This window comes from Falco cherrug, chromosome 6 (genome assembly GCF_023634085.1).
Source record: "Falco cherrug isolate bFalChe1 chromosome 6, bFalChe1.pri, whole genome shotgun sequence".
NCBI classification, from domain to species: domain Eukaryota; kingdom Metazoa; phylum Chordata; class Aves; order Falconiformes; family Falconidae; genus Falco; species Falco cherrug.
The window spans coordinates 298,284-312,695 of NC_073702.1; the positions used below are offsets into that span (position 1 = coordinate 298,284).

The 14,412-nt window shown below is 36.3% G+C and overlaps 1 protein-coding gene across 2 annotated transcripts in view; it reads left to right on the forward strand.

The window, feature by feature from the left end:
* The window catches only part of PNISR (PNN interacting serine and arginine rich protein), a 28,487-nt gene that overhangs the window by 13,612 nt on the left and 463 nt on the right, over positions 1–14,412 (forward strand). Inside the window, exons 3-11 of one of the 2 annotated variants that reach the window (XM_055714962.1) lie at positions 715–900; positions 3,894–4,117; positions 5,778–5,964; positions 6,239–6,426; positions 7,046–7,183; positions 8,232–8,331; positions 9,043–9,096; positions 10,391–10,561; positions 13,194–14,295. In XM_055714962.1, coding sequence (XP_055570937.1) covers positions 715–900; positions 3,894–4,117; positions 5,778–5,964; positions 6,239–6,426; positions 7,046–7,183; positions 8,232–8,331; positions 9,043–9,096; positions 10,391–10,561; positions 13,194–14,295 — 2,350 coding nt within the window. The remainder of the gene's footprint in view (positions 1–714; positions 901–3,893; positions 4,118–5,777; positions 5,965–6,238; positions 6,427–7,045; positions 7,184–8,231; positions 8,332–9,042; positions 9,097–10,390; positions 10,562–13,193; positions 14,296–14,412) is intronic. The other variant, XM_055714963.1, reaches the window with a different exon arrangement.

The following is a 14,412-nucleotide window of genomic DNA, read 5'->3' on the forward strand; positions in this document are numbered from 1 at the left end:
CTGTAAATTGAGAGTGAGGTGACAACAAAAGTATCAAGAGAAATACAGAAATGGATAAAGAGAGTGGAGGCATGTATTTAATATGCAGGCGGAGTCATCAGGCACACTGATTTTACATTGCTTTCTGTCACTTCAACTTCTGTAACTTCACTAGAAGAATTTATTGCCTGACTTGGCAATAAGCAGAAGACATACTAGTGTCCTCGTCTTGAGAGTGCAATTTATTTACTTACTGGTAGGAATGCTGGTAAAGAAAAAATGGGGGGAGAGAACTGGTAACATAAAACAGTATTCCAGAAATCAGGGGTTATACAAAGATTATACATTCCAAAATGTAGTTTCTGTGTATTTCTTACGCTTGAATCTTCATGAATTTAAGACTATATATATATTTCTTGCTGATACCAAAATTAGTTCGCTTATGAGAAAAGTGTATTACTACCGCCCATTCAGTGCTAATGTGAACCTAAAGTAATCTGCCTTATGGCATTTTGAACATATGCAGAGAAACTCTACTTCAGCAAGTATGCACACTGACATTTGCTTTCAGTTTGGTTTACTGTACACTGTGAATGAGTTTAAATGGTGCTCATGGTACTTGCTGAAGGTAAACGTTGGCTGTTTCTCTTGAGCAAAGAGACATGTAATTGAGAAACAGTGTTAAACTTCTGACATGTGAATATTAACCTTTTAAATTTCCTATGTTTATTTTAGGCCAGATTGACTGGGCTGCATTAGCTCAAGCATGGATTGCTCAGCGAGAAGCCTCAGGGCAACAGAGTGTAGTGGAACAACAAGGAATGATGCCAAATGGACAGGATATTTCAGGAATAGAGTCTGGTACAAACAACCATAATAATTTTCAGGGGGATCCCAACTTCAACAGAATGTGGCAGCCAGGTTTGTTTTCCTTCCTATTAATTCCTTTTTTTCATGTAATGATTTTTTTTTTTAAATCAGACACTTTTGGGTGTGAATATGCCCTGTCCCTCAGGTTTCAAGATGCAAAACTTCCAATAGCATCAATTAATTAACTGAATATCAGAGCTGCTACTTTCCCATCAGGTGTTACACAAAATGGGTAACAGTACAGGCACAGATGTCAGATAACACAACTCAGTAATCTCTATATAAAATAAATAACTTGGTTTTATAATATACATGCGCAAAAGATTTGTCCTGCCCCTGAACGTTGTAGGAAGGTAAAGTGTGAATTGCAGTCATATATTTATTTCCCTGGATCTTATTTTTAAATCTTACATGTTTTATTGTTTATCCCACTGCACTAGGAACAACAGCACTGAAGGCAACAGGATGCCTCAGAATTAAAGAGCATCTGTTGCCCTCTCCTGAAGTGTAATACCTGCTTCTGGCATGATCTTGACATGTAGAATGAGTTCACAATGTAACTGGCAGATGCTGACTTTAGGTATCTTAAAATCATGAAAAAGATGAGCGAAATTCTGTGTGTAAAATAATGTTTTTGTTACATTTGACATACGTAGTATTTGCCCTTTTTTGCTTATGTATCTGATTGTCATCTGCATAAGTTTTCGGTTAGTGTCAGTTAAAGCTGGTGGAATGCTTTTTTTTTTTGTATCGATTATTTTCAGCTCTTTGTAATGTCCTCAACAGTTCAGTTTCGGCTGAAAATTCATTTTCTTTCTAAGACTTCATATAAAATAAGCTGGGCAATAAGCATGGGGTAGAGATTGGGTATTTTTGGCTAAGAATTTTTCTGAAATGTTTGTTATGTCACCACACTATGTTTGAAATGTGTGAGCAAGGTGGTTAGTACGCCTGCATGCATGCCTTCTGTTATCTTGGTGAAGACAGCACTTCATGCTTGATTCTAGTTGTGATTGAAAGAATAACATCTCCAGTTTTCACTGTGACTATTCAGATGTAAGTGCAACGTTTAATAAAAGTAGGCTTTAAATGTCATTGGTGGTTCTTACATCTGCATAACAAAAGGGAGGTAGCCATCAGATTTCACTTGCCTGCACTGGGCTCTAAGTTATTTTAGCCACATGTAAGAATTTTTACTTTATATTTCACAGTACATAGAATGTATTCTAGCTGTATTTCTGTATAGTAAGTAGAGGTTTTCCACAGAAATACTGCATCGTTACTGGACAACTTTGTTTTTCTTATAATCCTGTGGTGATGAGTTCTTCCTCTTACACTTTTTTGTCTGTGAGGTGAACTAATATCATAAATGGTGGTTGTAGCAAGTCATCACAGAATGGTGAAAGTGAGGAAAACATTTTGCTGATATTTATAAATGTTTGGTGCCCAAGCTCACCTAGAAAATACAGAACAGGAAAACATCTTAGGTCTAGGAGTAAGAGTAATGTAACACCTTTTTGTTAACAAGAAACAATGTACCAATGCTTTTCGTTATCATTGGATATATTGGTCGAAGAATATGTTGTTTTCCCAGGTTTTGGGACGCTAATAAAGACTGCTGATGCAGATAACAGCCTAGCTTCCTTTAATTTGGTCAGTGTCGTTCTCAATGTATAAAAGTAGTCACAGCAGATAAACTAAATCATAGCATGCATGGGTAGCCAAAGTTCTCTGTACATATCTACTCTGTTTCTACAGAGCTTCATCTTTCTCCATATCCTTCCAAGTTTCTTTTTGGATCCAAAAGTCCTTTATGCACCACTAATAAAAAGCAAAATGGCAATCTGAAAACCATGCCTGTAACTAGAAGACAATTAATTTTGAAGGGATTCATGTTCCACAAGTGAAAACAGCATCTGTTGTATGCAACTTGCAAGCTTTCAAGTCAGTTAACTTGAAGTAAACGGGGCTTTTAAATAGTGTCAAATGTTAACCCATTACAAACAATAACTCTTGTAAGCTGTACTTAAAGGATAAAGGATTCTGTACTTTAGAATATTTTAAGAGCATTGACTCTTGGAAAAAATTTGATTAATCAGCTAAACATGACCTAGGAGGAAGACAGTGAGAGCGAAATGAGTGATACAGTCTTTGAACATAGAGAAAAAAAAACCCACAACAATGCAGCACAAAAGCTATGTTAACCCTCTTTAGTTGCTATAGTAATGGATCCAATTATGATGCAGATGGTGGGAAGGATAGTAAAAACCAGAAAAATTGAAAGAATCATTAAGGGACTGGTTGGAAGGTAGGAATTAACCTCAGTGGTATTAATTTTGTTACTGGTGAGAGTTACAAGGTAGTTCTGTCACAGTTTATAAATACCTGTTTAGTAGACATAATTAATAGACTGATTTCCTATGAAGACAAAGCTTATGGCTACATCAGCTATTAATTAATTCCTTAAACACTTTTCACCCTTATAGCCAATTGTAACTTATGTTTGATGGCTTGTGACTGTAGCTTATGCTAGGACCTCTACTGGATATTGAAGAATCCAGGAAATCATCCATTTTCAAGACAGAAGATTTTGGAAAGCAAGTTTCAGTGGTTGTGCTGCTCACAAAACCATTTGCTTTCCATAGTAGGTCTTTTAAGTCTACTATGCAAAGGAATAAAATAGCTCATTACCTTGAAAGTTGAGAGGTAGGAGCAGTTCTTTAACAGTTTACACAATTTGTAACTGCTGTGGCGGATTCAATATCACTAGACGTTTATAAAAAACAATTTACAGCATGTCTGTTTCTGTCCAGTTCTGTCCCATCCCCCCCCTATTTTAGGTCAGCTACAGCTATTTGTATTTCCTTCATTTAGTTGAAGAAATTATTGAGATAGTATAATACAATTTGTAGATTGATTCTTCATAATTTTATCATCTTTGTTGTTTTGAGGAACCTTGTGATAAATACAAGAACACTGAGTGATTGGTGGCTCCTGTAAATCATACTAACTTGGTATTGAATTGTATTCTAAATCCTAAACAGAATGGGGAATGCCTCACCAACCCCCTCACCCACCTCCAGATCAGCAGTGGATGGCTCCAACCCCAGGTCAAATGGAAATCGTTCCTCCATCTGAAGACAGCAACAGTCAGGACAGTGGGGAATTTGCTCCTGACAACAGGCATATATTTAACCAGAACAATCACAACTTTGGGGGACCTCCTGATAACTTTGCAATGGGGCCAGTGAACCAGTTTGACTATCAGGTGAAACATATTTGTTGCTTTAATATTGTAGACGCGCAGAGTCCCTTCCGTGGATGTGTTCCTCTAATATCATCTAGCGGCGACTTTCATTCTTCAGTTCTACAAACATCTACAGAATCTGTTATCTGCTAAGATACATTTTTGCCAAATACTTTACGGAAGAGACTTTAGAGTTTTCAATTCTGTTCTGAGGCTAAAGGGCTTTTTTTTCTATACTAGTAATTAGAAATGGCTGTTGTCTGCAGTATTAAAATGGATCACTGTGTTCCAGTATATAACTTAACATTATGTAGTCTTGTGTTTATAAAAAAAAAAAGGAGGAAAAAAAGAAGTTCAGAAATAATACTTAAATACACTAGATAATGTACCATAGGGAACAGTCCTGTGTTTACAGGGAGATAGACTGGATGATCCATTGATCTTTTCCATATCTATCTACTGTGATTCTTCAAATAAACAATGGTATTTCTAAAAAATTCACATAATTTTTTTTCTTCATTCTAGCATATAAATTGCATAGCATAATAAATCTGTAGGTGGTTTTAGCACTAATAATAGCAGGGAGCATTGCACAAATCTTTAAACACAAAAAAGTTTGGGATCTTCCCCCTGTTTTTAATATTTTTCTTTCAAAACTCTTGATATAAATGACAAACTATACCTTTTAAAACACCTACCTCCTGTTCATAAACAAACCTGAGGGAAGACATGCAGAAATGTCTTCTATGTTCTGGCCTAGTTTTCTCTGTTATTAAATTCTCTTGATCAGCAGTATTGTTAGGAAGTGAACCAATTTTCAAATACACTAGTTTATAATTACTTTATTTACTGTTGTGGGATCAACTCTTAAAATTAATTTCTCTAAATGCTACGGAAAACTTGTTTTGCAGTGAATAACAGAGGGATGCTTGACCTGAAACTGTAGTGGAAGAGTGCTGTTAGCACTAGTGACTTAAGTAGTCAATAGAATATAAAAAAAAGTATTTGATGCCATAGCTTTCTTCCTAAACACTCTTAAATAGTTTTATTAGGTATTTCTGAGCAGCAAGTATTAAAACAAAAAACCCCTCGTGTATGCCTCAAGACTTCTGACTTCTGTATTGCATACAGCTTGCTCAGAACCCAGAGTCTGTAATAACCTTCCATATTTATGCATTTAATAGTTTATTTACTAGTAAAAGTACTAATAACATCTGTGAGTAATTACTGGAAAGTGCACAGTGCAAAATTACTTTTTAATAAAAGCTTGAACTTTTCATTTTTATCCTCATGTTGCAGTTAAAAGGAAAGACTGATAACATAGCTAGACTTTTAAACCTTCATTTTGTATACTGTTCATTTAACTGCATGCGCTGATGATAAGCTGGCAAGGAACTGCTGGAGATAGGTGATGATTATAGAAATTAATGTTTAGCACAATGTGAAAGGAGATTGGCTGAAGCTCTTTCAGCTTCATTAGTATCCCTGCTTAAATCTAAGTTTAGTCATTAAATATTTAAGGAAAATTGTTTCTTGGGGACCACAGAAAAAAAAAATTGAGAGATCTCAGTAGCTTAGAAATTGTGGATTCCTACTTGCATGGATTTCTGTAGACCGACTTGCGCACATGCTGTATTTAGTGTTACCATGTGAAGAAAAATAAACTGCATTACTCTTTCAGCATGGGGCTGCTTTTGGTCCACCTCAAGGTGGATTTCATCCACCTTATTGGCAGCCAGGACCACCAGGGCCACCAGGTCCACCAGCACCTCCTGCACCTCCTCAAAATCGAAGGGAAAGACCCTCATTCAGAGACAGACAGCGTTCACCTATTGCGATGCCTGTGAAGCAGGAGCCTCCACAGATTGGTACATGTTAACCACTCCTTAATGAAAAAAACATAAAAACTGTGTTTTAAAAATAATTGCAAAATTTGAAGATTTTTTTTTCATTGTTTTCTTCTAATATATAAAGTAAAAAAGAAGGGAAAGAAAAGCCATTATAAATGTTTTTCTCCCCACAATCAGATGTATGGCTTATTTGGATTGGAGTAGAGTGTTTGCTTCTTTTTTATGTTTTTTTTTAAATCTTTTTTGGAGAAGGTTTTTTCTTCTTACAAAACTATAAACTTTGCTTATGTAGATGCTGTGAAGCGTAGAACTTTGCCTGCCTGGATTCGTGAGGGCCTGGAAAAGATGGAACGAGAAAAACAGAAAAAATTGGAAAAAGAGAGGATGGAACAGCAACGTTCACAGATGTCTAAAAAAGAAAAAAAGGAAAGTGAGGCTGAAGAAGGGGATGGCCCACGGTTACCTCAGAAAAGTAAATTTGTAAGTAGAAGGGTTTGCTTTTGCTCAGGTTTGTATTTCTGTGAAGGTATCAACTTGTTTTGGTCTCTTCGAAAGAGAGGCTATTTGTTCCTGGTTATCTCTTTGTTTCTGTTGCTTAATGTAAGGTTAAGCTACTGCTTTGTTGATATTTACTTGGTGTTTTGAAATTAATGTCTGAGAGGTAAAAGTATATTATCTGATCTGTGGTAGCAAAGAAACAGTGATGAAATTGGGGTTTTTTCTTTTCTGCAATTAGGGAATGTGCATGATCTTTGAAGGTTTGAATCCTAAATCAGTAGCTGAACAAATTCAGATGCATGTATTTGCTAAATTGAGCCCATTAGGAAACCTTGTGCTGTCTTCACTTTAGCAGTTATCTCATTTGTTTGCAGTTCTAAGTACCTGTCTGGCAGTGAACTGACAACTATGTATTTTCCTCTCTTGTGTGGGTAGAGGGGTACCTGCATGTTTATTAGGAGGGGAGAAAAGAAAGGGTTTTATGGTAACTGTACTACAGATTCCAGTACAAAGTAAATGAAGTTGACTACCATAAATACCTTGACATCTAATGAGCTTGACACGTAAGTGTTTCCTGAAGTGTATGATGCTGTTCTTGTAGGACAGTGATGAGGAAGATGAAGATGCTGAAAACACAGAAGCTGTAAGTGTTGGGAAAATCAGTAGGAGTCCATCCCCGGCTCCCCAAGAGGAGCAGAGTGAACCAGAAATGACAGAAGAAGAAAAGGAGTATCAAATGGTATTAGTAATGTAGTTCTCACTAAGTATTTTGGTATTCTCTCTTTCGGTTCTAAGTATTTGCTCATATTTTTGGGACATAGTGAAGTAAAACACTTCTCCTCTGCCTGATACAGTCAATAGAGGTATATTACACATCATACAGTAAAGCAAAGTTAGAGTTGCATGTCTCTTTATAATGCTGTCTTTCTCATATAGACAAGGATACAGATTATATAACTCATATTTAGCACAATAGTAAAAGACTGTAATGACTGTAATCTTTACATTACTTAACTTGTCAAATTTCTGAAAACTTACAATGCTTAAATGCAGCCATCTGAAATCTATGCTTCAACCTCAGTTCCTGTGAAAGGGAATTTAAGAAGTTTTTTCTTGCAAGCAAGTGCTAGAAACCTAAGTCCTAAAGACTAGCAACAATTTCACTGTGTCTGCAGAAACCTTGTACTTTAAAATCACAGTTGTATGTTACTTATACAGCTGAAACCTTGTTATTGAAGACCCTGAATTCTAAAAAGTTCTGTGAATATATTTTTATAAAGCACATGGCCAGACTGAGAAGCTTGGAGGACTAGCTACCAACATTTCTATTTTTGTAGTAAATACATAATTATAATACCGTATATAAGTAACTTCTGATTATTTTTGCAGGATTGGGGTCAGTGAGACAGCATACCAGACAGAAATGTGCTCTTTATTTTTTGAAAGAATAAATGGGATCAGTCTAAGTACATTTCTGATTTACACACTCATTTGTTACATCATCTTGGACATTGGGATCAGTGTCCTGTATAGCTGTGTGTAATACACATGGTTACAGTTCACAGTCAAAATATCAACTCTTGAAAGTTTTGAAATCAGGTCAAATTTAAACAGTTTCAGACTTAATGTTTGTTTGAAGTCATGTTTGTTGAAAGAAGTCACTAAATAAAATGTTCTGGAGAGCACTTTCATAGCCATCAGAAGAAATGAACCTCCATGGATGTAATTTGAATGCAGCATTTATTAAAGAGGTTTTGGCCTTTACTTGTATGTACAATTTTCTTCAGATGATGCTGACAAAAACGCTGCTGACAGAGATTCTCTTAGATGTCACAAATGAAGAAATTTATTATGTGGCCAAAGATGTTCACCGTAAAGCAACTAAAGGTATGCGGGTTCTTTTTTTGTTTTTGTTTTGTTTCTTCTGTGAATATTCTATATTTGCATGTCTCTAGAACATTTAAACTCCATAGTTATTCCCCAAGAACAATTACAATATAATGCATCCAGCTTGGTAGAGTTAAAATCCAGTAATCATGTACTGTTGTCCTGTGCAGTGTATTGTGAGTTACTTCAGTTGTTCCATTTCTCTCATACAATTCATTTTAGTTAAAACGGTACTTGTGTGTCAATGGCTCTTGAGTTGTAGCTGTTTCTTAATGCTGTCATCTTTATCTCAAGTTCTTAGCTATTCAGCAGTGAAAAGAGATGAACTTTGAGTCCTCAATTAGTAATTATTTGCTTTCACTATTAACATGTATTGTACGTACTTAACAGATTTTTTTTTAACATAACTGAGTTAATCTAAATATGTAACTACTGAAACTTGGAAAATTATGTGCAGATGCTGTAACTTGGAAAGTGATTTATGAGTATATAGGGTTTTTTTCTGTTCACTATTAATTTGCAGTTAAATTCTAAATCTTCGTGGTCAGAAAATCTAGAAGTGGTTTTAAATGGATGATGCGTTTTTAATGTTTCTTCTCTCCCTCCAAAGAACAGCAATAGTAGTAGATTTAACAATACCATAGACTCATGACTATGAAATCGTGGCTATTTGTGTTAACATGTTGTTCCTGTTGTTGATGTGATACAAAGCTCCTGCAAAACAGCTGGCACAGTCCAGTGCACTGGCTTCCCTCACTGGACTCGGTAAGTATGTTCCTTATTTTTGAGAGGGCTTAAAGGGGGAGTTTCACTCTTGCCTTGCATTTCTAGAAATTGCATTTTGAAACTAGATCTTAATTGCCCAGGAGTTTGGGCCACTTTCCAATAACTTTATCATTATCAGCACCTTTGTTTGTTCCACAGGTGATACTACTGATATAAGTGGGATAGGTTTTGGAGTAAAGGACTGGTTAGCGTGAGTTAGTGTATGACAGTCTTGCCCTAATTTTGAAAATACATAAAAACTTTAGATAAATTTACTTTTCAAAGCATGACTGTTTCAGAAGCATACTACAGTCTTCAGAGAGAGGAGTACTGTGTTATATTTTTCTCCTATTTTGATCCATACAAACAAGAAGGGAAAGTTGATAGAAGAGTAACATGGAAGTCTATAAATAAAAGTATAATGTTTAGAATTATTATTTTATTGCAAAGCTACATAAGCACAGAGGCTCTCATATCATATATTACCAGAAAGAACACAGGAAAAAGGTTGAAATTCCAGTTTGAGACACAACAGCAAAAGATTTTTCCCAATATGCTTTTTATCATCTAAAGCATAATACAGTAGTCAGTGATCAGTTACATGTTTGTTACGTGGAATTCCAATGGATTAAATGGAACGTTATCATCACAAGTATTGACATGTTTTAAAACTAACTCAATAAAGATCCTAAGAATCGCAGACTGAAAGAAAGTAAAATATCTCCATGTCAGGTGTTTAAATTGACTTTATCTTTCTTATCAGTCCAGTAGTTATTGATATTTCTAGGGGAGAAGAAAGCCCATTTCTGTTACATCTCCGTACCTGTCAAAGTGCAGTGTTTTCTAAATCAATATAGAAAAACTGATATGGCATTCAGAAGTTCTGTAGCCTTGGACTACGGAAGCGGCTGAAGTCAATTCAGAGATGTCTTCTGGGAAAGGTCCCAGGAATTTTCTGTCCGTTGCTGATACAGAGGCAGGCACTGTTAACGATCTCCACAGGGAGCTTTTTGGCCCTTCCATACAATGGAAAAAGTACTGTGATCACAATGGTTGCTTGCCGAAAATAGACGACCTGTTCCAGAAGGAATAGAACCAGACAGTGAGTGTCATTGCAGATATGGGGGGCCTTGATCACACCATCCAAACAACATTGGCAATTACCAGAATTAAGTGACTTCTTCAGAGAAGAGGAAGTGAAGGAAGGGCAATGTTACTCTCCTCTTTGCCCTACAGAAATATTAAGAACAAAGCTTAATCTTTCCTCGTGATAGACTGGACTTTATGCACGCAGGTGGACTGGGTGGTTATGGATCAGGAGACAGTGAAGATGAGAGGAGTGACAGAGGCTCTGAATCATCTGATACTGATGATGAGGAATTACGACACAGAATCAGGCAAAAACAGGAAGCATTTTGGAGAAAAGAGAGAGAACAGCAACTACTACTAGAAAAACAGCTAGAAGGTAAATCATATCTTCTTACTGTGCTGCTGTATATGGAGTTTACTACTTAGTATATGTAAATTGGTGGGAGAGAAAATGCATTTTAAGCCACAAAATATGAAGCCAAATTGAGAAATAATGTACTTTTAATTAAAAGTTTTAACAAAAAAAGATGTTTGAGCTACTTGATCAAAATGGGGTTTGCTTTTTTTCCTAATAAGAACAAAATCCCTGTAGCGTTTTCCATAAACTGTTCTATTTCAGTGTTAAAAAAGCAGACATGGCACATACATATCTATATGCTGTAGATATTGTACTGTATAAATAATAGTATTGCTTTATAAAAATGCATGTTTGTGTGTAATAATTTTTTATAAATTACTAGTATCTCAGCTGTGACTGAGGGATGTCACCTTTCTGCACCAGACTGCCGTTTATATAAACCTGATTCCTTGGAGTTGTATACTTTTAAGTATATTTCATATTTAAGTATTTAAGTATTATTTCATATCATCTGAAAAACTTGCTTTTCTGTTACATAATCTTGAGCAGTGCACCTTTCAGAATGTGCAGTGAGAGGCTGCAGTTTCTTTGAACTCACTGTTCTCAGTTTTAGTTTAGGTTTGTTTCCATACGCTGCATCTTCATAACTGGGTTTTTATATCTAACACTGGGAAAAGATTACTGAACACAGTCAGTTCACACTTAGCCTCTGAGAAGGTGGCAGGCTTGATTTTAAAAAACCAAAAATAAATCTGTGATTTACTTCTGCATCTTCATACCAGGTAAGGCTTGTCCTTTTGTAGCAGTAATATAGGTCAAAAGGGTATCACAGTCAAGTCACCTTGCACTGCTGAAGGGCAGTCTAGATCAACAGATGAATACAATGGTGAGAAGTTGGGATCTAAGTTCATAAGCTGGAGGAGAAAGGAAGTACTATTACAATAGCATACTATTTTCTTATTTTAAGATGGATTGATTAAAAGGATGATTTCCTCCTTTTTATTTCAAAAGCTTAGAAATAAGACATATGGATCCCTTAACAAAAGGCTGAACTAGCTAAACTTTTGGTTCCCCTAATACTCCTGAGTATTTTAAGATTTATACATACAAGGATGGCCGTATGGGGAGTGACTAAATGGTGGCCTGTGATCTCTGTCTTCCTAGTGCAAGAAGCCAGATGTCCATCTGGGGACATCTCCATGGGGCTATTTACAGAAATACAAATCTGGAGTAAAGAAGCTGATTCTATACATGCAAAATACCAAAGAATACTAAATGTGGGGTCTCATTTGCAGTAGTGTTTAGGAAAGGCAGAAAATTACTAATATACAATACAGCATCTTCTAACATACACTGGCTTCTGCCTGTATTACCTAATAACTTAGGGACCAGATGGAACGATTTTCTGGGTTAGATTTGACCATCAGTTGCCATTTGGATCACTGTGTATTTCTGGATGCAGTTTTATTCCCTAAGTTAATTCAGAAACTGATGACCCACATCAAAAGGCCATTTTTTGACTAAAAATATTGTATGTCAGTTAGTTTTTCTGGGTTCAATTTAAAATGGGAAGGGGAGATGAATTTGGCCAATGATGCAAAGGATCCTAGGTTGAATAGAAATAAGTAGAACTTTAAGAAATTTGGTAACCTCTGGAAAATACTCTGGTGCTTTATTTTGCTGTATGAAAATCTTGGCCTGATACTCACTATGTTACTTTAAAGAAATGTATTTTATGTCTTCTGTTGTCTTCTTACCATGTTTGTAGTATTTGCTGACTACCAAGCTTACATATACTCTCAACTGACATCGACTTTTTGTTTTGTTAAGAGCTTCACCAGCTATCTCTATTAAATGCTGTGGTCTTAACTTCTGAGCTGAGTGTTAAGCAAAGAACTATCTATGAGTCTCTTTTTTTATACTACTCCTCACTTGCTTGGAATTAGTTTGCTATAAAACCTGTTAAGAAGAAGGAAAAATGTGAATTGCTTGTGCTGTTTAGCATTTAGGACTAATCTAAGTTATCTTTGAAAAATGCCATAAACCCAGTATTTCCTTACAAAAACCAAATGTGTCACTACAGCAGAAGGTACTACTCTTAAGAATTTTTGGGTAATGAGGCCTACAAAACATACAGAGTCAGTCAACATTATTCTGAGGGTGGGAAATACAACTTCTTCAGACCAGCCAGCGATTACTCAGACCTGGATGAACAGGGCTGGAAGGCAGGCAGGAAGCGTAGGTACTGCTAAAGGAGTGTTGTAGGAAGGAGAAGGGGAGAATTAGGTGTGTGGAAAGGGTGCAGGAGGAAAAAAGTATGTGTGTAGATGAATTCCGGTATTCTGGTGCTCCAGGATATTTGAGAAATTTGTCTTAAACCACTGAAAGATGAAATAACATCAAGGACTTCTAAAAGTGTCTGGGCTGTATACTTTTTCTAAACCTGGAGGACAAATTTTCTAGAATTATAAAAAAAGAAAAAACCAAGTTGTTTGGTAGGTGGTTGTTATGATGGCAGGCCATGTATTAATTACAAGTATTACAAAAGGTACTTGAAAATTTGGTTTTGCCAAAAGTAACAAGATGGAAATTGTTGGCATATTACTCCAAATTAATTGCGTTTTCCTTTTGTATACTTTTTTTTTCCTAGAAGAAAAGCTACAAAATGAAAAAGTTTCAAAAGAGATGAATGAATTTATCAACAAAGAACAAAACAGTAACTCAGCATCACAGGAGACAAAAGAAATTGAAGCAGATACAGGTCATGAAAAGAAAAGATCTCCAAATGCAATTATACTTGATGCAGAACTCAAAAAAGAGGGTAAAGAGAGGCTAGGAAGGAGTGGGTCAAGAAGCTCTAGCAGTGGTAGCACTAGCAGCAATAGCAGAAGCAGTAGCAGCAGCAGCACTGTATCTAGTTCATCCTATAGCACTAGCTCAGGTAGTAGTCGCAGCTCTTCGCGTTCTTCCTCTCCTAAAAGGAAGAAGAGACACAGTCGCAGTAGGACGCCTTCACATAAAGTTAGGCGCAGTAGAAGCAGGAGTTACTCCCACAGAAATAGGAGAGAGAGGAGTAGGAGCAGGGAGAAAATGAGGGAAAGGAGACGATCTAGTAGAAATCACAGTGCTGAAAGAGGGGAGAGGCGAAGAAACCGGAGTCCTTCGAGAGAGAGAAGCTGGGATAGACGTAGAAGTAGTAGCCGTTCAAGAGACAGGCGAGCTAACCGTGCAAGCCGCAGCAGAAGCAGGGATAGGCGTAAAACTGAAGACCAACGTAGAAGCCCTACTGGAAATAGGCACAAACATAAAAGTGAGGGTAAAGATCAAGAAAGGAAGAAGGAGCAGGGCGGAGGTGTAGATAAAGACAGAAAAAAAAACAGAGAAAGGGAGAGAGATCAGGAAAAAAGAAAAGAGAAGCCCAAAAAAGAGGAAAAAGAAAGTAAGGCTGGCAATCATGACGACAGTAGATTAAAGAGAAAAAGAGACAGCGAAAGAACTTTCTCTCGCAGTGATTCCATATGTGTGAAAATAATAAGACAGGATTCCAGACAAGAAAGCAAAAAAATTACTACCAAAGATAGCAAAAAACGGTCAGGCTCCGAATCTAGTGCAAGGAGTAGTTCTGAATCACCAGGAAGCAGTAAAGAAAAGAAGGCTAAGAAATCGAAGCATATTCGGTCATGCTCCATGGAGAAATCTCAAAGGTCTGGTAAGAAGGCAAGCCGCAAACACAAGTCTAAGTCACGATCAAGGTAGTATACTTTTTAAGTATTTTGTCTGACTTTTTTTTTTATTATTTTTTGATATTCATCTTCATGTGTACGACATATGATTTTTTTTAATAAAGTATGGTATTTATTAATTTTTTT